The sequence below is a fragment of the Gallinula chloropus genome (assembly GCF_964237585.1).
Source record: "Gallinula chloropus genome assembly, chromosome: 20".
Lineage (NCBI taxonomy): Eukaryota > Metazoa > Chordata > Aves > Gruiformes > Rallidae > Gallinula > Gallinula chloropus.
In genome coordinates this window covers 10,295,271-10,319,805 of record NC_140105.1, presented here as the reverse complement: position 1 = coordinate 10,319,805, position 24,535 = coordinate 10,295,271, and the positions used below count along the sequence as shown (strand labels likewise).

Below are 24,535 nucleotides of genomic sequence, written 5' to 3'. Positions count from 1 at the left end.
AATCGCAGCCTGGGTTGGGCTGGGACCCCAAGGATCACAGAGCTCCAGCCCCCCTGCCACAGGCAGGGACACCAACCTCCAGGCCTGGAGCTACACAAGGTTGCCCAGGGCCCCATCCAACCTGGCCTTGAACGCCCCCAGGGATGGGGCACCCACCCCCTCTCTGGGCAGCCTGTTCCAGCCCCTCACCACTCTCTCTGCAAAACATTTCCCCCTAATATCTCATCTAACCCTCCCCTCCTTCAGCTTCACTCCATCCCCCTTGTCCTGCCAGTGTCTGCCCAATAACTGCCCAATGGCATTAGATCAGAATACCTAAACCCCAACTGTGACACAAAACTCCAAATACTCAGCAGGTTTTTATTCCCTGTTTAATGCACTGAACAGAACAGCTCAAAAAAAAAAAAAAAAGAAAAAAAAAGAAGCATGAACTCATGACCAGGAACATCTGTAGCCAGTTGCCAGACCAGTGAGGGCTGGAGCTAAATGCTCAGCAGATGAATGCCAGGCTGCAGGGACTCCAGGAAATTCAGTGCATATCTCCTCTCATGAACACAGAGCACATGTCCATCTGGGCTGCCACCTTTTATCCCTTTATAAAAGGAAAAAGGGAATAAATGCACCTGGAGAGCAGGCACCTAGGGCTCCTTCCAGCTCTTCCACAGGACTGGAGTGGGATTTTATGGCTCCTGTCACACACGCTGGGAAACCATCACGCACTGAGGGTGTAGGGCTGGACAAGCAGCAGGATGTGCATGAAGCAGAGGGGTCCCTGCTGTGCTAACACTGGGCCCCAGAGCCAGGTGATGCACAGGTGGGAAACAGGACTTTGAAAACAGAACCCAGAGAGAAAGGAAGGGTCCAAGTAAACACAACACCCTACAGTGGAGGCCTGTGGCTGAGCACACTGTGATTTCTTGTGCAGGTGAAAGATCAGCAGGGTTCTCAGAGGAAATCTCTTCCATCAGAACTCCAGCTCCTTAACTGAGAGCAACACTCTGAATTTACCTGACATGGAAAGCTCAGCACTGCTCAGAATCAGGGCAAGACTTTCAGGCCAGCAAAGTACAACTTGGATCCTGCCCATCTGGTCAACTTCACACTATTTTTTGCAGCTTTGAAACAAGAAAACTAATAATTGCTGAAAAACCCTCTCAAATCAGCCTCTGTATCAATAACCTGACAGCTCTTTGTGGTGGAAGAAAAGAGAATGAAGATGTTCTACCAAAACTGAAATGATGAGCCCACTGCAGGGACGCTGTTTTTAGGAAGAATTTCTTTTCAAGGGGAATTAAAGTTACCAGAATATTCCTATTTTCTACCATCAGCCCTGAGCCTCTCCATCCAAGCAGGAAGAGAGGGAAGCAGGGGCAGTTTGTGGAGCTCAGCAATTAGTGGGTGAGACACTGGGTACAGTCCTGGAGGGACTGTTTCTTTTGGTAGTGCACGAAGGTTTTCACATGTTGGTGCTCATCCTGGACTGGCTGTTAGCTGGAGTGAGCTCTCCTTGGCTGCCTTCTCTTGGAGGAGACTGCAACAAGACCAAAACACATCCTGGTTAGTGATGTGTAAATAAAATACCCTGCAAAGAGCATCCTGAGAAACCAAATGAAGCACAGCAGGATAACCACAGGGGGAAAACATACCCAAAACTCATAAATAATGAGAACTTTGCAAGAGATTTGTTGTGTTTACAGCTTCAATAGTTACTGTTCACAAGAACTGATCCTTAGGAAGTCACAGAACTGTAGGGGTTGGAAGGGACCTCAAGAGATCAAGTCCAACCCCCAAGTCAAACCAGAACTTCTAAACCACTCTTATTTACTCTGTACAAGGTGCTGTTGGCCCCCAAAGCTGAATCCTGTCTGGCATTTAGTTATAACAGATTAATACACTACAAATTGAACCCATTCATGGCTTAGCCTCACTCAGGGCATTCTTTTGGAACCACATCCTGGAAGGAATACTCCAAGCAATTCCTGTCTTCTGGCTTTTGGTTGTTTTGGGTTTGGTTTTTTAACTTCCACTACTAAAAAGAATTACTTTAAACCATCTTTGTTTGGATAAAAGCTCTGTCTCTCAAGGATTACTCAGAATGAATTAGAATCAACTCAATCATATAAACTCCAAAGGACATTCTGTGTTGTACAGGCAGGTCAGTGTACTGGCTGGGAACACTTGTTCTTCTCCATTCAGCATTTCCTGCTGTAAGAACGTGTCCAATCATGAGTATGACACATCCATTCCCCTCCAGGATCTTCCATTCACCAAACTCTTACAGGTTTGGGTTTCAGAATCTCCCCCCTGTGCCCAGGTGCCCAGCCCAGGTGCCCATCCACACCTTGACGTGGATCTGGTTGCGCAGGACGGCGGCGCGCAGGATCATGGCCTTGGCGCGGCGCTGGAACTCTTTGCCCATCAGCAGAGACTTCTCAAAGGTCGTGCTGCGCTGATCCACGTCTCGAGCGTAAAGGATCTGAAAAAGCCAGACAGGGAGCTGAGCTGGGACAGGTTCCACAGGAGGGAACCCTGTCTGGACAAGGGAGCCCAAGCTCAGCTACCACGGAGTCTGAGCTTCCACACAGATCAGCACTGCTGGAAATACCGGTCTCAACAGCTCAGTGCAAGCTCAAGGCAGCCCAGGACTCACTCCAATCTTAACACAGCTGCTCAGTGTGGGATCTGTGGCTCAGATCACAGAATCACAGAGTGTTAGGAGTTGGAAGGGACCTCGAAAGATCATCTAGTCCAACCCCCCTGCCAGAGCAGATCACCCAGACTAAATCACACAGGAACACATCCAGGTGGGGTTTGAATGTCTCCAGAGAAGGAGACTGCACCCCCCTCTCTGGGCAGCCTGTCCCAGGGCTCCCTCACCCTCACTGGAAAAAGTTCCCCCTTACATTTACTTGAAACTCCCTCTGCTCCAGCTTGCACCCGCTGCCCCTTGTCCTGTGGCTGCCATCCCTGAGAAGAGCCTGGCTCCACCACTCACCTTACTGTGAGAGTCTATTCTGGCATTGATCAGTCCCTCCAGGATCAGCTGGGTAAGTTCATCCTCCAGAGCAGCCACCGTGGTATTGAAAGCAGTGGCCATCTTGCGCATATCTGCCGACACGTAGGGGCTGAAGTACTGGGGAAAAGGAAACACTCAGTTGCCAAGTGTCCTCCCCACCCTCTGACAAACCATGGGAAGAGCAATTCCAAAGAGATGGCCACTGACCAGCCACCTCTCAGGATCCCAGGAACAATTTACCTGGATGAGGGCACGATTTCGGATCTGGGTGTAGAGTGTCCGGACGTGAGGGGCGAGGTACATATCCAGCAGCAGGTTGTCCTGTGCAAAACAGAAGAAAAAAACCCCAAAACCATCACAAGATGAGAAACAACCTGGAAAAATACACCATTCCTATGTTTCCTGTGTGTATACACTTCAGCCTTAAAGATCCTACACCACAAACCAAGAATGAATTCAAGAACTTGCAATGTATTTTAAACCAACCCCCTGTGTTTTCTCCTCACTGCTAAACTGCTTCCAGTTTCTGTCCACCACATCAGGAGACAGAAGACACAGAAGAGCTGAACACTCTTAGCAGCTCTTTTTCTGTCACTGCTTCTCACAAAGGGATTTGGTAGGGTCTGTTCTGCACTGCTCCCCTGCAACTCACCTTCATCTCATCCAGCATCTTCAGGCATGAAGCGTATTTCGACTCATAGAACTTGAAGATGATGTCACGAACCTGGGGCTCCAGTTCCAAAAACAATTTGAAGGAGCTACAGATAAAGATGTCAGTGATCAGACATTGGAACCCATCACTTAAATACCCCACATCCCCATCACTCCAAATTGTAAGGTTACAAACTCTCCCTATCACCTGAGAATCCCAACTGTGCCAGCCTGTGTGTGTTCCCTTTCACAGCAGAGCTTTCAGTATGCCACAGGCAGGTTAAGCATGGAATGTAACCTGTCCTAAGAGTGGGAGACCTTCAGGATGCACTCTTTTTGAGTGCTCTCCCAATTCTCCATCACAGATTTCTGAACCTTGGGGCCTCATCCTCTGAATCAGCCAATAAAAAGAGTACAGGTGAGAACCCTTTTTCCATACCCACCCAGCAAAGGGAACACCCATCCAAGCCAAGAGCAGCCAGTTTCTCTAGGAGAACCCTGTGGGAAATGGTGTAAAAGCTTTGCTGAAATCCAGATAGAACATCCACAGCTTCACCCTCACCTGCTAAGCAGGTCATCATAGGAGATGATGTTGGTCAAGCAGGACCTGCCTTTCATGATCCCACACTGCCTGGGCCTGATCACTCACTTTCCCTGCATGTGCCTCATAATGACACTGGATGATTTGCTCCATAATCTTCCCAGGCACCTGGACTGACAGACCTATAGTGCCCCAGGTCCTCCTTCCAGCCCTTCTTGTGGATGGGTGTCACATTCACTAACCTCCAGTGAACTGGGACCTCCCCAGTCAGCCAGGACTGCTCATAAGATGGAAATCAGCCTGGTGAGCACTTCTGGCAGCTCCCTCCCTCCCCTCAGGGGGATGTCATCCAGCCCCACTGCCCTGCATACATCCAGGTGCTGAAGCAGGTCCCTCACCACTTCCCTTTGGGTTATGGGGGCTGCATTGTGCTCCCCATCCCTGTCTTCTGGCTCAGGGAACAGCTGCTCTTGCTGTTAAGACTGAGGCAAAGGCAGCATTCAGCCACTTGGCCTTTTCCTCATCCTCTGTCACCGTGTTACTGGCCCCATCTACTAGAGGACAGACCAGTTTCCTTTTTATTCCCAGGTCTCTTAATTCCTCATGTATTTATATAAACTTTAGTTGTTGTCCTTAACATGGGAGCACAGGTGAAGTTCTAGTTGTACTTCTGCACTTCGGATATTTTCCCTCTATAGCTTCACTCCTGTTTTGTAACCCTCATGGTTGCCCTGCCCTGTCTTCCAGAGGCCATAAATCCTCTTTTTCTCCCTAAGCTGCAGCTCCAGCTCTCTGTTCAGCCAGGTTGGCCTTTTTGCCCAACAGCTTATCTTCTGGAACATGGGCACAGCCTGCTCCTGTGCCTTTATAAGGCTTCTTCCTTGAAAAACATCCAGGCTTCAGCCAGCAAAACATCACTTAATGCTCAAGCCAAACAAAAGCTCAGCGATTTGTCTTCTCTGCTGTATGAGAAAACTGTTAATCTTGCCAGAATCTACCCTCAACCAAAGCCCCAGAGATGTCCAGTACATGCAAACTCCACTCAAGGTGCCACCTACCTGCTGGAGATGACATTGCGCTGCAGTTCCTGGCGGTCAAAGGTGGCCAGGGCACAGAGCCCCCCATAGACAGCCACGTTGCTGGGAGATAACAGCTGGAGAGAGAGAGGACACACTCTGTCACTGGCCACTGAAGGTTGGAATTCAGTGCTCTACCCCCCCAAGCCTTTCCTTCATGCTGTGACTTGTCAAAGGCAGTGAAAGCACTCAGCATGCCCTGAGGCATTCCCCCAGAGCCTGAGAGATTCTCCACTGCTGAGAGCAGAAACCAATTCAGACAACTTCTGATTGAAACAGACAGACAAATCCCACTGGCAATTCCTGTGTAATCTGGAGTAGATCATTTGGAGATCTCAAGAACAGAGACTCACCAAACCCCCATCACAGTTCACAGCACCCCAGGAATGCTGTGAGAGTAACTAAAACATCAGAAGAACGACACAGCACCCCCTCCCTCCCAAGACCTGCACACAGCTCCCTCCCAGTCCTCACCTCAGGGAAATCACAGTGATCAAATGATGCCAACAAGAAGCACTTTGCTGCCTGTTTGTACTTCCGAGCAGCTAGTTCAGCCAAGCCTAAGAACCAGAAAAGGTTAGTCCTTTGTTTGAGACAGCACAAATTAGCAGAAACTGCAAAATCTGGGGGGTAGAGCAGGCCCCAGATGGTGCCTTCACTGCTGAGGTGAAGTGAGACTCTCAGGCAGTATCCAGCATCCTCTGAACTATGCTGACTCACACTGGCATCCTCTCTGGAGAAACTTAGGGAGAAGAAAGAAATGGCAAAGCCAAGTCAGCAGCTCCACCTCATCATCTTTATTACACTTTGCATTTCTGGTGAGAAAATACAAAGTCTGTCAAATCTAAGAGAAAAAAATAAACCTAGCACATACTGTTGTGTAACAGGCAGAAAGACAGGCAGGCACTACAGGCAGCTGAAGGGTTCACTCACCTGCTGCACATTTCAGTTTGGTGAGAATTGCTTGTGTCTGGCTGTCTCTTTCCCCTCTTTGCTAAAGGACATGGAAAAGCAGCAGTGAGCAAGCAGCATGAAATCCATTTTGATTAATTACAACTGTCCTGTTTGTCTTGGGAAGCATGGCAATAACTGAGGATGGGAGGTTTTTACCCTAAGTCAGATTTCCTACACAAGAATCACGGGAGAAAAGAAATACTGAATCTCAAACCCCAAAGCAGTACAGCAGCCAAGGAGGCTGGGTTAGAGGAAGAACAGGCTGTAAGATGAAGGGAGCAACTTGTAAAGGGGAAAAGGAAGAAATTGTTTTATCATTTTGGAGACAGAAAAGAAAGGGAAAACTCATGCAAGACAAAAAGCAGGCCCTTACCTCTGCGATTTCTGGTGTAGACTCAGCCTTGCTTACATAGCTCAGAACATGAGACCAATTCTGGAGGTAGACACTGACCTGCAGAGAGCCAGAAACAGTGTAGAACAGGCATGGATAAATGGTGTAACTGGGAGAAGCAGCATCACTGCAGGCACAAGAGATGTAACCAGAGCAAAGTAGGGGTGGGCTTCACAGCAGGTATCAGAAAGACACCAAGTCCCATCTCCCCAAACCCTCCTACCTTGATGACATTGAGACACATGTTGATAACGTGTTTAGCACTGGTGCAGTAATCACGGGCTCGTGAGTAACACTTGAGAGCATTGCTGAGGTCCCCACAGTCAAGGTAATGATCACCTAAGTCATCATGGCCTCTCCTGCAGCACAGGAATTAAAACACCAATGAGCTGCAGGCTCAGAAACAGCCACAGTCAGTTCGTACCAAACTCACCACACCGACCTAAGGTGCTGAATGCAGCTGACATCCTCTTGTTAGATGCCTGGAGGAGCAAAATGCTCCTCCTTGCTCCAGCAGAGCCTTCTGCATCTCACCTGATACTCTCCTTGATGGAGTTGCCCTTGTAGTTCTTCAGGTCTGTGTCGAGTTTCTCCAGTTTCAGCAGAGCTTTCTTGCGTGTGGCTTCAACCCAGGCGGTGTCGAGGGGAGGCGGCTCTACGCCGCTGTCAGGGACAGCGTCAGGGGTGTTCTGCAGGTCTCTGAAAGAGTTTGAATGGGGCTGTTATGCTGCAAGCTTTTCAACACACAGCTCTGGCACTCCTGCCCTAACCAACAGTGCTGCATACACAGAGAGAACAAAGAGAAACCAAGGATGGTGAGGAAAAGAAGGAAAAGACTGGGATTTCCAGTGGTCACAGTGACGTGACAACCACAGATGGTCACAAAGTCTGCTCAAAATTACCCTGAGGACTTTTTGCAGGTATTTCACTAACAAGCAAGTCATTGTTAATTTTAAAGAAACAACCTGCTCTGTCATAATTAAGTTAGTAATAGTGCTGCAATTAATTTATAGTCTATGAAAGATTCACTGAATCCAGTCAAACATCTCGACATGGGACGCGGGGTGGATGTGTTTATAAGTCCTCTCCCCAGCTACACTGCAATGACTCCATAGCAAAGCTACAGAGCACAGATACTATTCAACTTGTCCATCCAGCTCAGATCCACAGGTCCCCTGCACTGAACTCACTTTCCAGTGTTTCAAACAGAAAAACATGTGCTGAGCTTCTCAGGCTTTTTGCTTGATTGGGTTTTTACCAACAGGCCTTTCACATGTGAGAATCACAGAATCCCAGCCTGGTCTGGGTTGGAAAGGACTCCAAGGATCACAGAGCTCCAACCCCCTGACACAGGCAGGGACACCAACCTCCAGGCCTGGAGCTACACAAGGTTGCCCAGGGCCCCATCCAACCTGGCCTTGAACACCCCCAGGGATGAGGCACCCACCCCCTCTCTGGGCAGCCTGTTCCAGCCCCTCACCACTGTCTCTGTAAAGAACTTCCCCCAATATCTCATCTAACCCTTCCCTCCCTCAGCTTCACTCCATCCCCCTTGTCCTGCAAGTGTCAAGCCGATTCCCCTCCTGTTCCTCTGCTCCCTTCAGGGACTGGGAGGCTGCAATCAGGTCCCCCCACAGCCTTCTCTTCTCCAGGCTGAACCAGCCCAGTTCCCTCCGCCTCTCTCTGTAGGGGAGCTGCTCCAGCCCTCTGAGCATCTCTGTGGCCCTCCTCAAGGGCCTTCCAATCACAAGGCTGGAAAAGACCTTTAAGACCATCAAGTCCAACCATTCCTGTCCTAAACTAACCTGTACCTCATCTACCCTTTCTTTAAACACATCCAGGGAAGGTTACTCAGCCCCTCCCTGGGCAGCCTGTGCCAGGCCCCAGAAAGCAACAAACACACTGCTACATGGAGGTGGCAAAGACTCTCAGGGCAGAACAAACCAAACCAAGGCAGTTAGATAAGGTTTTAATTTATGAACACAGGAGCATCTAGAACAGGCTTCACCTCTGTAATCCACCTAAGGAAAGACCACTGTGTTCATTAATATCTGAAGCAGCTGCAAGGACCAAACTCTCCTCAATACCTGCCTGTGGTTTCTTAAAACACTAAGACTTCAAACAAGACAATGTCTTCTGGTCTTCTGTGTGTTCAGTCTGTTAAAAAGCATCAGTCCTTAGGCCTGAACTCCCACATTTCCCTGCTATCATATTGGAAGGCCCAAGACAATCTGCACACAGACCGTGCCAGTGTGACACGCAGAGTCCCCACTGCGGTGCTCTGGTCTTAACCCATAAAGCTCCTCAGGTTCCCGTGACCCCCCAGTACCTGGTGGCCTCAGACAGCTTCCTGTGGATTTCTTCATACACATCGACGTTGAAGGTTCTCTGGACGAAGGAGAGCGCCATCTTGAGAGCCTCCACCCGCAGCTGCGGGCAGTGCTCGGCGATGAACTGCAGCCGCTCGATGCGCATCAGCCCGCTGTAGCTGGACGCGTACTGCTCCAGGTCCTGAAACAACACCCGGCCTTAGCAGCCACAGACAGCTGCACAGACAGACAGACAGCTGCACAGACAGACAGACAGGCTGCACAGACAGACAGCTGCACAGACAGCTGCACAGACAGACAGCTGCACAGACAGACAGACAGCTGCACAGACAGACAGCTGCACAGACAGACAGCTGCACAGACAGACAGCTGCACAGACAGACAGACAGCTGCACAGACAGACAGACTGCACAGACAGACAGCTGCACAGACAGGCTGCACAGACAGACAGACAGCTGCACAGACAGACAGACAGCTGCACAGACAGGCTGCACAGACAGACAGCTGCACAGACAGGCGGCACAGACAGACAGCTGCACAGCTGCACAGACAGGCGGCACAGACAGACAGACTGCACAGACAGACAGCTGCACAGACAGGCGGCACAGACAGACAGACAGCTGCACAGACAGACAGACAGCTGCACAGACAGACAGCTGCACAGACAGACAGCTGCACAGACAGACAGCTGCACAGCTGCACAGACAGGCGGCACAGACAGACAGACTGCACAGACAGACAGCTGCACAGACAGGCGGCACAGACAGACAGACGGCTGCACAGACAGACAGACAGCTGCACAGACAGACAGACGGCTGCACAGACAGGCGGCACAGACAGCTACACAGACAGACAGACTGCAAAGACAGGAGGTGGCACAGACAGGCTTCACACACACACAGACAGGCTGCACACACAGACAGACAGCTGCACACACAGACAGACAGGCTGCACACACAGACAGACAGCTGCACACACAGACAGACAGCTGCACACACAGACACGCAGCACAGACTGCACAGACAGGCAGGCTGCACAGGCTGCACACACAGACAGGCTGCACACACAGACAGCTCCTGCACGGGTTTCCTGCAGCCCTGACTCCTTCAGGGAGGGCACATGAGCAATACAAACCCAGGTGCACCCACCCCATTCCTGCTCTCTTCAGACTTCAGCCAGTTCCTCTGTGTGCAGCACACAGTGACTGACCTTCCCCTCAGCCTGCAGCACATGCCAAGCTGCCTCTGCTTTAGTTCATTCACTGTTCATTCAGGCCAACCAGCTCACCCACCTTATGCATCAGTTAAATCACCTGTTAATCATCCTAATGTTCAGTTAACCAATTTGCAGCATTTGAGCCAGAGCTTCCCAAAGCAGACAACCTTCCCAGATGGTTTTTTTTCTTGAAAGAATAGTTTTAATTTGAGAATGTGCACTCTTTTGCTCACACTAATTCCTTAAAACATTTCCTTTGAGAGCAAAGAGTGTCTCCTACTCTTGAGGAAAGATCTGAGGTGTACATTCTGAACACTTAATAGATTTTAAGCCTTGGGGAGGAGAAGAGAGAGAGGGGAGGAGAAAAGCATTGCTGGGAGTTTCCCTAAAGCCAGAAGTACATGTGCAACCAACCACAGCACAATGTTCAGGGCAGAGTCAAGCACTCAGGCAGCAGGAAACACCAGGTTCAGGTTGCCTGTCCACATTTAATCTGCATCCTGTGTCACATCTGACTACCTCACCATGAATGCCTAAATTAGGATGCTGCTATCAATGTGAAATTAGCATTTTCTAACGTGATTCTTGCCTGGTTCAGTGCCAGAATGATCTTGCTCTGAGACTAGAACAGGACAGTGTGCACTGAAATTGTGTCCTTGGGATTCCTGCTTTATGTGCTACAGAACCTGAAGAAAACAAGAGGTGTGGGGAAGGAGTCACAGGACTCTGACAGCCCTTCAGACACTGTGCAGCTGTGTCTAGAAGGAGACCTGCTGGGACTCCTTGATCACGAACCCTGGGAGGGTTAACCAACAGTGGAAACTTACTGATAAGAAGTGACAAAGTGCTGGGGGTGAGTTATGTGGGTGCCAGACAGAAAAGGAGCAGCTAGTCAGCCTTGAAAGGAAGAACAAAGCAGGCTGCAAGGAATGAAAACAAGATGTCTGCAAGGGGTTGTGCTACCAGGCTTAAACTGCTGGCACTGACAGTGTTCCTCAGTGTTTGTAAGTGTTTTTAAACCAACCAACAAACAGCAAATGTAAAAATGGCTCCTGCACTCCAGTGCAACTGGGGCAGGCACAGGCTTTGCAAAGTGTGTAACCCTGTGCTCTGCTGCAACAGAGACACTTTGCCTGCATCAGGCTGCACCCCATCCCTCAGTGGCAGCACAAAGGCAGGAGCATCCTCTCTTCTCCAGTTTCATGCCTGCTGGTGCACAATACTCCTGCAGTCACTGAGTAATTCCACTTTACTCCTCAGGTCTGCAAGTTCCACAGGGGAATTCTGGTGCTTAACATCAGTTACAGAGGAAAGAATGATCACTGTGTTTTTGTGGAGCATTTCAGTGCTGTAATAACAACACAGACATGAAGGTGACAACACAACTGCTTCAGCACTCTAACTTTAGAGAACTGAAAAGCAATGAAATCAAACAAGGTATCAGGCCAGATGATGAAAAAAAAATCCCACAACACTCCCACCCCCCCAAAAAAAAAACCCAAACAACCAGAGACAGATGTGGAGTAAACAAGTAGCCATGTGTTGTTAGGCACAGGGACAAGAGGTACAAGTGAATGCTTCAGAGGTTCTGAGTGACCCAAAGCTTCCCAACTGAATGCTTTATTTTTCAACTTTAATGTTGCTTTAACTTTGTCCAATTAAGACCTTTTGTTCTCTTCTGACACAGTGGCCTCTCACTGTTAAAGAGCTGATAGGCCAAAAAAGTGGCTAAAATCTCACAGCATTAAGTAAAAATTGAAGAAATTGATAAAACCAAATACCACCTTTTGTAACTCTACAGCTCTCAGTCTCCAGAGGATCACCAATGGCAGAATTCTATCCTAATTATATACTTAGTGCACATCAGCCTGGCTCCTCAAAGAACACACCTCAAAATAAACTTGTGTCTGTGTCAGTAATCAGAGATGTGCTGAACTCTTCTGGAAAGGAAGCTGTGCCCAAGAGGCAGCAAGTCATGAAACAGCAATCCTCCTTCACCTCAGAAGGTGCAGTAGAGGTCAGCATGTGACAAGGAGCTACAGAAGAGCTCCTACCCCTAAGGAGAGGTACCTGCTCTTCTCACTCCACCTTGCTTTGAAAGAAATGGCTTCATCTCTAAGTAAAACTTCACCAAGGAGTAAAAGGAGGGAGTTTTCCAAACACCTTCCAGGAAGAGGCCATGCCCAAGAAACAGCCCTCAGCCAGCACATACCAGAGTGGGGTTCTCCACCACGTAGTTGATATCAGGTGCATTTTGCTGATCTTCTTGTGGGTCTACGTCAATCTGCATGGGTTCTACTGCGCCCTGGAACAGCAAAGCAAGGTCAGAGGGGGCTCCCTGCACTGCAGCAGGGAACAGCTAGGAAGGGCTTGCTTAAATACACACTCAGTGTGTCTTTAGACACGTTCAGGTTTCCTCTCCAGCCACACCACCCCCCAGCAGGTCTCCAACAAGCAGCACTGAGGCTCAGCATCCACCCAGCACTTTGGTTTGGCTGGTGGATCATCCAGCAAGAAAGTGAAGGGGTCAGAAACCTCATCCTAACAAAGGGCCTTAAGCATCCATGCTGAACTCCAAATGATGCTCCACGTCTCTTCCTTGAGCAGGAGCAAGTGTTAACACTCAGCTCAAGAAGCTCCAAATATCCAGAAGGACCCAAAATACTCACCAGAACCTTTCCAAGCTACTCTAATGCTTAAAAGGAGTCAGGGGGGTGGGGGGGAACCCAACCAACACCTGTTAAAACTTTTTAGAAGTTTAAAAAATGTAAAGTTCAGAATGTAGAGTGGCAATTCCCTGGTTTGTGACAAACACTGGAGAAAAAATTCTCTGTACTGCAGTTGGACCATCCTACCATAGTTACCAGAGTCCAACTGTTTGGGTAGATTCTCTTTCACCAGAGCAACAGGATTTTATTCTCCCAGTCCATTTGGCACTGCTCTGAACCCCACAGGGAATCATACCAGTACAGTGACCTCAGCACAACTGCACCAGTGCAATACCTGGGCATGGTCCCATTTAAAACCAATCTACTATGCAACCCCACAAACAACTCTGGTGTTCCTTCTCCTAGTCAGAAGGATGCTGGGCACTCCCCCTGGGTATTACCAACTTAAACTCAGGAAAGCCAAGCTGAATGCCATCCTATCAAGTGCTAAGGAGGTGCTGATATGACCATAACACCTGATTTGGGGTAAATGACATGAGCAGGCCTTAGGAAGCACAAAAATGCCAACCACCCTCCTCCCACCAACCCAAAATCACACCCATGTTTTTCCTGATCTTGCTGTCTGTTAAGAAATCACAGATGGGGGGAAGTGGGTGGGCTGCTGTATTTTGGTTCCCTGTGTGAGGAGGAACAGAGCAGAGCCAGATTTCCTAGCTCTAAAAATGGAACCAGCTTGTCTTCCCCCACAGCCTGTTTATTATGTACCTATCTCAATGCTGATGCAAAAGCTCCCAAAATGGGAAGGAAAAGCAAGGAAAGCACAGAAAAGCTTGTTTCCCAGCTTGTTATTCCCCATGTGAAGAGGGGAAAAGGAGGATGCAAAGGAGAGTTTGACTCTCTAGATCGTTATCCAGGAAAACTGCACGAAATCATTTAAGTCACCACAGATACAGACCATTGCTTCCTCTGTTTTTATCCACCTTATCTTCTCTTATATCATAAACACTGTCAGAGCTGGCTTTTGCAGGCTGAATTTGCCTATGACAGTGAAATCCTGACATGGATTCCTTAGAAATCAGCATTACAGAAACCAACAGTAACCCCAGCTGGTGGAACAGGATGGTTTCTGCCCTGCTGAGCTGCCAGGCCACACTCTGCATTTCTCTCTTCACTCCCAGATAAGGGAAAACACACCAAGAGGGGCTACAAGTCCCACTGGGACAACGTGAGCCCCAACATTCTCAAGCTACTTTTTTGGCAGAGAAACACGAGGTTTACTTAAGAACTACTCAGAAAGTGAATAAAACAACACTCACTCCCTACGATTCTCTGAGCCCTGTGGGGAGGAACCTCCTAAGGCCTCATGCAAGCTGATCAGCGGCTGCTCAAGCTGGAGTCTTCTGCTGCACTCGAGAGGAAGAAGAGGCGTGACCGGCTGCGGGGGTGCAGCAGGACCCGCCACTGGGGACAGCTGAGCTGCTTCGCTACACTGTCCCTCGCCCTGTCCTGTCAGAACCCCTCTGGGCCCTGGCAGAACGCTGGGTGGCTGCTGACGGGGCCGAGGGGCGCTTAGTGAAGGTCCAGGCTCAGCACACCGACCCCCTCTGGGCTCCCGCGGCTTCCCCCCCACCCCAGACACTCAGCCCCTCTTCATCCGTCGCCTCGCTACACCCTCCTCCTCCTCCTCCTCCCCCCGAGCCCTGCCCGCAGCACGGGCCCGCTGCAGCGGCGGGGCCGCTGCGCTGGGAGCCGCTCGCCACGAACGGCGGCGGAAGCCACACGGCCGGAGCGGAAGGGCGAGCGAAGGCCCGGCCGGGGGCCGGGAGCCCCCGCAAGGGAGCCCGAGGGGGGAAGGCCGCGGCCCGGCGTCCCCAGCCTCCGCGCCTAGGCCTGGGCCGCGGCAGGGCTGGGCCGCGCTGGCGGACACGGCGCGGGAGGGCCGGGGGGCGGGGGGGGCGGGCGGCTGTCCCGTACCTGCAGGTTGAAAACCTGGACGGGCAACGGCATCCTTCCCCTCGCGGAAGCCACTTCCGATCACACCCCCCTCCCCTCCCCGCGCCTCCCCCTCTGCGGGGCTTCCACTACCGGGTCACACAGCGCCGCCAGCCCGCATCCGACAGGTGAAGCCCTTAAAGGGGCCGCGGCCCGGCCCGCCTCGCCTCTCCCGCCGGCGCACCGGGCGGCGGTGCGGGCGGGGCGGGACTGCGCGGGGGTTCCCCGCCTTCGCCGGGGCCCTGCCGCTCGTTACCGCCTTCCCCGCGCGGTCTCGGCTGTCCCGGCGCTCCCCTCCGCCGGCCGCGACCGACCGGCTGCTGGGCTCGCGGCGCCGGCCCGCCCGGTGCCGCCGCCCGCCCGCGGGGCCATGAGGCGGCCGCGCAGCGCGGCGGAGGCCCGCGGGGCTGCAGCATGAGCGGCTCCTACCTGGGGCTTCGCAAGGCCTGCTTCCTGCTGTCCGTCAGCGCCGCCGCCCTCCTCCTGCTGCTGCTGCCGCGGGGGCAGCCCCCCGCCGCCGCGCCCCGCCGTCGCCCGCCGCCCGCCGTGGGGCCTAGCGGGGTCCCGCCGCACCGGGAGGGGCCCGGGGGGAGCGGCGTGCCCGGGACGCGGGCGGGCTCTCGCCAGGAGCCCGGCGGCGGGACTGGGACGGGCGGCCGGGGCGGGGGCCTCGGCGGCAGCCCGCAGCCTGCCAGGAAGGGCCGCCTTGGGCCTGCCGGGGGCTCGGCCAGGGAGAGCCTGGAGCTGAAGGACATCTTCATCGCGGTGAAGACCACGAGGAAGTACCACAAGAGCCGGCTGGACTTGCTCCTCCAGACCTGGATCTCCCAGGCCAGGGGACAGGTGAGGCGTCGCCAGCGGGCAGGGGCAGCCTCCCCTTCCCCCCCGCCTTTCCCCTGGCAGCAGCCGCTCTGCTTCCTCGCTGAGTCTTCCCTTGCATGTGCTCACACCGGCTTGCTTTGCCAGGCTGAGGGAGGTTACCGTGTCTATAGAGCTCAGCTGTGCCCACCTCAAAGGGTTCCTCATTGATTAAGCTGGGTACTCGTTACCTGGCATCCATGGGCCAAGAGGAAAACAGTCTGCTGGCTTCCATGGAGCTGTGGGAGATGCCCCGTGATGAGGAAAGATCCCCTGTGCTGATGCATCTAAGATGTTGCTTTGGATTGGGAAGCTCAGTGACTAAGGTTTTCCCACTGAATGACAGAGAACTTGTTCTGTCAGGTTGTAGCCCGTTCAAGTGTGTTAATGCAGCTTTGGAAAGAGATGGTGGCACCACCTGGCACCTTCCACCCCGGCTCTCCTGGCTGGCTCCTAGCCACAGGGAGTAGGTGAAGTTGCAGAGAGAGGTGCCACCAAAGCAGATGGTCATTCCTATCTGGAAATTGGCTGTACCTGGAGATGAGGAGAGTGAAATCTGGGATGTTTTACTAGAATCACATTCATGTGGTTTGCAGTGCAAACCCTTCTCACATAAGGCAAGGGCTGAACCTGCTGGGGTTCTCACCACCACCCTTCCCCACCCCGCTTCCAATGGCTACTGTGACAAGCTAACAAGGGAAAGTACTCCAAATTCTGAGTGCAGTTGAGCAAAGTTGAAATTAGCTTCTGAAATTCTCAATTGTGGACACACCTTTTGTCTCCTACAGACATTTATCTTCACAGACTGGGAGGATCGGGAGCTACGCCTGAAAGCAGGTAAGCTCTGTGGCACAGGCACATGCCAACTGCTATAACTGAGGGGTTTTTCTGTACCTAGAAGCCCTTATTTCACAATGTGTGAGCCATTGGGGAAGTTAGGATGGAGAACAAGGAGAAAAACTTCTCCTTTCACAGAATATGCTGTTCCTACTTACCACCTGGACAAGATGCCTGGAACTTTCTGAATACTGGGCTCACCTTTGCACCCACTTCCTTCGTGTTAGTGAGTCTGTCTGGTCCACAGTTACATCAGGCATTTCCTTTTGCACACAGGCTCATGGCACTGGTTACCTCACAGAACCACCAGGTTGGAGAAGATCTTTAACATCAAGTCCAACTGTTCCTCTCCTGTGCTAACCCATATCCCTGAGCACCTCATCTAGCCTTTCTTTAAACACATCCAGGGATGGTGACTCAACCCCCTCCCTGGGCAGCCTGTTCCAGGCCCTGACAACTCTTTTCAGTGAAGAATTTTTTCCTGACATCCACATCCTGCACTCACCTTTCTCTGTACTCCACAGCTTGCACGCCACATGCACAGCCCGTGAGCCCTGCCTGCCCTGCAGTTCACTCTCCATGTGTGCACCACATGCACTTCAGATGCAGAGGGTATTAGTGCCAAATGTGGGCTTCTTTTGTAGTCTTTGTTGGACTTCACATGCTTCTTAAACCTGAAAGGGCTGATCTTTATTTTTCTAGGGGATCATATGATCAACACCAACTGTTCTGCTGTCCATACCCGGCAAGCTCTCTGCTGCAAGATGTCTGTGGAATATGATAAATTCCTGGAATCTGGGCAAAAGTAGGTGAAACACATTGTTCTGATTGACTTTGTTTCTTCTAGTCCTGTGTTCACAGGAAAGTTGAGTAACCTCCTCTGCTCCAGTAAGGAATGAAGTTACAATGTGGTGATGAGCATCAGGGGGAAGGGAGCACAGCATGAAGCAGTGTTTCTAAACAAGCATCATCTGAAAGGTGGAAAGGATGCTAATCTAAAGGGGGTTGTTAATTTTTGTTATTATTTATTAATGTTTATTAATATTTTTCCAGGATTAGGGTCTGTGGATGCCTTCAGCTTTCAAATTCTGTAACCCAGAGCAGTGGGAAATGCTTTCTGCTCCGAGCCTGACGCACTAAGACCTGGCTCTAAACCTGTCACTCATTTATTTGCCACTACTCTGCTGTAACCTTCTCACTCTGTTGTGTTTGAAGGTGGTTTTGCCACGTGGATGATGACAATTACGTGAACCCTCGGACTCTCCTGCGTCTCCTGTCTGCCTTCTCACACAGCCAGGATGTCTACGTGGGGAGACCGAGCCTGGACCATCCCATTGAAGCAGCTGACCATGTCCAAAGTGATGGATCAGTAAGCATTCTGAGCTTTTAGAACCTTGAGAATTCCTAGGATTTTTGCCATAAAAAAAACAAGTGGACTTGGCAGTGGTGACTTTCAGAACCAGGAACCTTCAGTGTGACCTCCTGTGCCTGTGCACAGTAGTATTTGTCACCTGGCTGGATGTCTGCTTTCCTTCCTTTACTCATGCATGTCAATCTCCTTCACAAGGTGAAGGGCCCTCCTCACCTTGGCTCCTTCCCTGTAGTGGTTCTGAGGGCAGTGTTCATTGACTTAGGGTTTGGGGATTGTGTTTTGAGAGCAGTTACCACATTGTCACCTTGAGCCAACCTCAGGTGGGTGACAGAGGCTCTCTGGGTACGTAAGGTGTTTCTAATCCTGAGTGGTTGGTTACTAGGCTTCCAGGAAGTGGAAGTAAACATACCTCAGTCATGAGATCCATTTGCTAAAGGCCAAGTCCTCACTGGATCACCTGTACTGACAGGCCTAAAGATGAATCACTCCATGGGCCAGAAAGTCATCCCAAAGCAGCTTGTTGGGGAAGACTGCACAACAAAACAGTCTTCTTGGACATGGACCCAAGTGACTATGAGCTCACCTCTGGCTCCCTCAGGAACACTGAGCTGGCTGTGACCCTTGGCTAGAATGACCAGGGAACAGATGGAGTTGGGTAGCAATGGGACTGCAGTTTCAGTGAGACCTGGACAGGCTGGAGACCTGGGCAGGGAGAAACCAGATGAGACTCAACAAAAGCAAGTGTAAAGTCTGGCACCTGGGAAGGAATAACCACTTGAATCAGTACAGGCTGGGGGATGACCTGCTGGAGGAGAGCTCTGTGGAGAAGGACCTGGGGGTCCTGGTTGATGACACATTGGCCATGAGCCAGCAGTGTGCCCTGGGGGCTGAGAGAGACAATGGGATCCTGGGGGCATCAAGAGGAGTGTGGGCAGTAGGTCACAGGGGGGAATCCTCCCCCTCTGCTCTGCCCTGGTCAGGCCCCACCTGGAGTGTTGTGCCCAGTTCTGGGCTCCCTGGGATAAAAAGGACAGGGATCTCCAGGAGAGAGTCCAGAGGAGGGGTATGAAGGTGATTAAGGGCTTGGAGCATCTACCCTGTGAGGAAAGGCTGAGTGAGCTGGAACTGTTGAGTCTAGAGAAAAGAAGACTAAGGGGGAACCTTATTAATGTTTATAAACATCTTAAGTATGGGATGCAGGGGGAATCAGCCAGCCCCTTTTCAGTGTCTGTGGGGACAGGACAAGGGGCAATGGCTGCAAGTTGGAGCACAGGGAGTTCTGCACCAACTTGGGGAAGAACTTTTCCCCAGCGAGAGTGAGGGAGCCCTGGGACAGGCTGCCCAGGGGGTGTGGAGTCTCCTTCTCTGGAGAGATTCCAGCCCCGTCTGGACACCGACCTGTGTGACCTGTCCTAGGGACCCTGCTTGGGCAGGGGGTTGGACCCCATGGGCTCTAGAGGTCCCTTCCAACCTCTGTGACTCTATGATTCCCATTTCATGTGTGCTACCTTGATTGTGGTGTCTTGACAGTTCAGCTGCTGTCAGTTCCAGGATCAGCTTTCATTTGATAAAACAGCCAGCTGGGCTCCCAGAGGAATAGCAGTTAATCTGTAGCCTTGTTCTGACTCAGTGCAAGATACCCAGCAGAACCTCAAGTTCCCTCCCCTGTCCAGCCAAACAGAAGAAACCTGATGATCAGTAACTACTGTGTGTTTTTCTTGTTGCTCTTCAGAAGACAACCGTGAAATTCTGGTTTGCCACAGGTGGAGCAGGATTCTGTATCAGCAGAGGTCTTGCCCTGAAGATGAGTCCCTGGGCCAGGTAAACAGGGTTCTGAGCTGAGCTCCATGGCTCTGGAGTTGGATTTGATGATCCTTATGGTCCCTTCCAGCTCAGGGTATTCCATGACTGTAGAGCAGTGTGCTTGGCAGGCTTTAGGGCACACTTCATCTTGTCTCCTGTGCTCTGTGTCTCAGCCTGGGCAACTTCATCAGCACAGCAGAGAGAGTGCGTCTGCCTGACGACTGCACCATCGGCTACATCATCGAGGGGCTGCTGGAGGTGAAGCTGCTGCACAGCCCACTGTTCCACTCCCACCTGGAGAATCTGCAGAGGCTACAAGGAGAGACTGTGCTGCAGCAGGTAGGACTAAGCCTCATGTTCTGTTGTCACACTTACACCTCAGTGTGATCAGGAAGAATGCCCTCCATAGACTCAGCTCTCTCTGCAGAGAAGGATGTCTCCAGACTCTGAGCTCTCAAATTCCTTCATTTAGGTAAAGCCCATACTTTCACCTTAGCCAGTGAGGTCATGTAGCAGCCCCTTCCTTAGGGGCCCTGTTTTGCTATGTTAAGCCTGAATAGGCCATTCTCCTAAGCTGACTTTCCACAGGACATTGTAGCAGCAAGTGTGGAAGGAGGAGATGCTCTGCCTGTCATGTAAGAAAGCATTTCTGTCTTTGCCTTTCAAAACCTCTGAGACACAGCTAAATGATTGAGCATTTTTAAGAATAACTTGGCTGAATCTCAAGAAACTTAATCAATTAATCAGTCTTAGGAAAAATCAAGTCGTTTTTAATTGCTGGGATGCCTTTTCACTCACGGGCAGTAGATGGAGCTGCAAGGCTGTCCAGAAGCTATGTCTGCCTGTGCTGTTTGGCACCAGGAAAAAGCCAGGGAGCGGCTTTGCCCCTACAAACTGCTTGGTTATATTTTCCTGGCACTTGTATTAAGCAGTAGAAATGCACACTTGGGGCCAAATTCCAGCATGATGTCATCTCTGTAATGAGTTTAACTGTATGTGGAATACAGCCTTTTGTTGGTCATTGTTTCACTAACCCAAAATTCAGGATGCCTACAGTCAGAGAGAAACTGTGAGTAGTCTTCTAGCTGGCATGAAAGCTTCTTAATACAGTGCTTGTGTGGAAGAGTTACACTGAATTGGAGTTTCAGAGATCTAAACTGTGTTGCCCTTTCCATGCCATTCAACAGCCAAGTGTTTCTGTTTCCCCCTGTGTGTTAAGACATCACTGCTGGGACTTCAGGCAATATCTGGTGGGGATGAACAAAGGTCATTTAGTGAAGGTACAGACATTAGCAGGATTAATCCCTTGCAAAGCTTCCAGGTGTGAGTAGCTTGTCCTTCTGAGCAATGCAACTTCCAGCTCCTGTGCTTATTCTCCCACGCTGTCTTTAGATGGGCAGTGGTGGTGGCTGTTGGTGCCAGTATTGGTTATGTCCAAGCTAACCCCTGCTTTCCAATGTAACCCACCCTTTGGATCAGACAGGGTTCTTGGTTTGTTAATCATCCTGCTGCCCCTGTTCTGATTTTCTGCATCACTGTTGCATTTCTGAGTAGTTATTTGCTTTTACAGGTAACCCTGAGCTATGGGGACCCTGGGAACAAACACAACGTGGTGAGTGTGGGAGGAGTGTTTGGCCTTCAGCAAGATCCCACACGGTGAGTGTCCACTTCCAAAACAAGCTCTCCCTGCCTTGTTTGTGTTTATCAACTGTGAGACAAACCAACCCACTAATCAGGTTGTTTTCTCCTGTCAGCTCCTGTTGTTGTGCCACAGGCAGCTAGACCCACCCCCTCTGCTCTGTCAGACTGCTGCACATGCCAGAGTGCTCCTTGTAGGGAGAATTCCAATCTCATGTGGTTTTTTCTTCACAGGTTTAAATCTGTCCATTGTCTGCTCTACCCTGACACTATCTGGTGCCCTGCTAAGAAGATGTCGTAGCTCCTGACCAGCTGCTCAGACCTGTATCTTGCCTGGCTTGCATAAGATGGGAGTTGTGGGGGACTTCTCTGGTTTGGGGCTTCTTGTTTTGGGGTTCTTTTCTTCTTTGGGAAGACAAGCAGAGGTATCTGCACAGGAGGTAGACAGACTCTACTTACAAGCACAAGGTGTGCTTTGTTCAGTGGCAGCCTGGGACATTCTGAGAAGAATCCTTGTTCTTTTGTCCAGTGGCTCTTTGTACAATGACAACTGGTACATGTGTAGGAGTCACCTCAGGTTTTCTTCTCATGTCATGTGAACCTGTGCTTGGACAAATGCAGTACTTGGACTGACAGCATCCTTACTACTGTTAGAGGCTTTTAGAGGCCCACTGTCTTGAAGCTGGAGTGCTATAGCAGACTGTAGTCCCCATGGTGACAAGAGAGGGGAAGTCTTCGCTCATCTTTCTTGGGAACAGCTTCTGTGGCCTGTCACATTAAAACCTGACCTGTGGGCCAGGACAGGGTCTGTTCAGAAACACACAAATCCTGGAATCACTATGGTAAACAAGGCTGGAAGCCTTTGTTACAGAAAAAACCCTGTGTTAAGGGTAAGCTTACTCAGCACTGGATAAAAATGGCTTACAGTGCACGTTGTCCCCTGTAGTCTGTGTGTGCCTCCCATGGAGGTGATTGTCAGCCTTGGCTCTCTTACCAGCTGAATTGCAGTGGTTGTTGATGATGATGGTGGTTTGCCAGGTCTGAGACTATTCCCTTGATGTTTGATTCTGAAGAAGCATTTGCCATGCTAGATGGTAATGGCTTCTCCTGCTCAGCCCACAGCAGGCTGGAAGAGCTCGAGCGTGCTCACTGGCTGATGGAACATGTCCTGCTCCTGAAGCTGGGCTGTTACCTGTCACTGAGGAGGAATGCTAGATAGTCAGAATGCCCTCAGGAAGGTTTTGAATGGTATCATTTGAGGACCTTTAATTGTATGACTGTGGTTACTCCACTTCAGCTTCTTCAGATAATCTTTTTAATTACCCTAAGGTTTAGATCTGTGTTTATTTCTACTCTTTTTAATTTTTCAATAAATAACTCATGCAGTCACTCAGAGGAGACTGCACACACACAAGGGCAGAAGTTCAATGCTGTAGCAGTATTGCTGTTTTTAAATAAAGCAAGCCTAGGTTCAGAAGTGGAAGAAATGGGGCCCTGTATGTTTACTTTCTTCTTAGCCCAGACTTTGGCCAGGTACAATCCCCACCTGACATGAAGAACAGTTTAAAAATTCATTTGCAAAACCACTCTACTCTCAAAACCCCTCAGAAAATACTTGCTGGTTTAGTGCTAGAGGCTGGATTAAAAGGGGAATGCAGAATGATGGATACTGTGGAACTGTGAGCAATGGCCAGAATGTGGACCTAGTGAGGGTTTCAGATTTCTAAACAGCTGTGCTGAGCTCTACTGTGGGCTTCACCTTGTTGCTTAAGGTCCTGCCATTTGGGATGTGGTATAATGGAGGCAAATGCCTGTGGTATATTAAGTATAAAACTTGGCAGAGGTGTCACCCTCCTGAAATGCACTGGTCCCTGCACTCTTATGATTAACAAAAACCTCTCAGTGTTACCTGGGCACCCTGTGCTCTCTCTGAATTTGTCATTAATGCTGAGCTCTGCTGCTGGCTATACAGTCCTGCAGCTCATCCTTAAACTCCTCCTTTCCTTCATGGCTAATAAGGTGAAGTTAATAAGCTGGGGGAAATCCTATCAAAGTCCCAGTAACACAGCAGCTGTTTTGTAACAGGAATACCTGTGATGCTGACAGCCTGGTACAGGAAACAGGTGGGGTGTAGGATAGTAGGGCCTGGGTATGTTCTACCCTTTTATTAGGCCTTCTGCTCAAGAGCAGTAAGGTGTCCTGGGGTTTAATGGTTTGTCATTAATAGCTCTGGAGTATTCCTTCCTCTATATAAATATTTTAAAAAAGAAAAAAACTACCCAGAAACTCAACCACCACAAACCACTTGTTACTTTCTTGTTTTGAACCTTTAGCAGAAACCCATGAAACTTCCTTGATGACATTTTTGTCTTCAAAAACTGATTCTGATCTCTTCTCTTGGAGCTTTTCTTCCTCTTGTGCTGGTAGAAGCCTCTGATAAGATACCCCAGCCAGCACGGACTGGGTAGTACCTGTGTGGCAAGCTGCAGTGCAGAAAGGCCAGTGCTCCATCTGGATGGCAGGCAGAACTGAGTAAAGCTTCACACTGGTCCCCTGAGCTGGGTGTGCCAAAGAGGCAGCGTGCTCCAAGCTGGTGAGGTGTTTGTTAAACTGAGGAAGGGCTGTGTTCTCCTGCATGCCTTCAAGCTGCTTTTAAGGTTTCTTGTACTGGCAATACAGTAGTTTGTGGATCTATCAGGACGCAGCTTTTAAGTCAAACTCCTGCCTGGTGCATAAAGTGATTCTGCAAAATAAATATTTAACTCATGTCAGAGGCTGTCTTGTCACTCTTCTTGCTGTGCTTTCCCTGCCCTGTGGTCACAGCCTCTGCCAGGCTTCTGGTGCCAAAGAGCCAGAAGCCTGTGAGTGAGCAGAGGGACAAATGGGGTTATTGATGATTAAGAGAGTGAAGTAAAGGAACTGAAATGAGGAAACTTGTCTCTTGACTGTCCTATTTTGTTTCTGCCACTGTTAAATGTGTTACAGGAACCTTTAAATTCCAGTCTTTGGAGAAGCAATGACTGAAGTGGGGAGTGGTCCAAGCAGACCTCTGACAGGAGGGGGAATTGTGCTGCTCTGCTGGCAGCCGCTGCCAGCTCTGTGAAGCAGGAGCTGGGGCTGCCGTGCTGGGGCTGCGAGCAGCAGGGGCCTGGCTCTCACCTCAGCCAGCTCGGGCCTGGTTGGCTGTTGTAC

General features: G+C 50.5%; 2 protein-coding genes across 3 annotated transcripts; one reads left to right on the top strand and one right to left on the bottom strand.

Annotated features, from left to right (window-relative positions):
• Positions 1-261: 261 nt before the first annotated feature.
• Positions 262-15,376, bottom strand: GPS1 (G protein pathway suppressor 1). Of its 2 annotated transcripts, none has more exons than XM_084273668.1 (14): positions 15,265-15,376; positions 12,387-12,479; positions 8,959-9,140; positions 7,164-7,328; positions 6,853-6,988; positions 6,612-6,689; positions 6,218-6,278; positions 5,759-5,844; positions 5,267-5,361; positions 3,669-3,774; positions 3,257-3,337; positions 2,996-3,133; positions 2,342-2,476; positions 262-1,531 (listed from the first exon to the last, which is right to left on the bottom strand). In XM_084273668.1, the coding sequence occupies exons 2-14, from the start codon at positions 12,462-12,464 to the stop codon at positions 1,457-1,459; spliced, it is 1,416 nt and encodes a 471-aa protein (XP_084129794.1). In that variant the 5' UTR covers positions 12,465-12,479; positions 15,265-15,376; the 3' UTR covers positions 262-1,456. The 2 variants fall into 2 exon arrangements, with proteins under 2 accessions (XP_084129794.1, XP_084129793.1); XM_084273667.1 differs by lacking the exon at positions 15,265-15,376 and adding an exon at positions 14,818-14,896.
• On the top strand, positions 15,250-24,252 carry RFNG (RFNG O-fucosylpeptide 3-beta-N-acetylglucosaminyltransferase; the record flags this gene model as incomplete). Its single annotated transcript, XM_084273669.1, has 8 exons — positions 15,250-15,678; positions 16,482-16,530; positions 17,233-17,335; positions 17,746-17,899; positions 19,635-19,723; positions 19,879-20,044; positions 21,276-21,361; positions 21,578-24,252. The coding sequence occupies 8 exons, from the start codon at positions 15,250-15,252 to the stop codon at positions 21,642-21,644; spliced, it is 1,143 nt and encodes a 380-aa protein (XP_084129795.1). The 3' UTR covers positions 21,645-24,252.
• Positions 24,253-24,535: the final 283 nt, after the last annotated feature.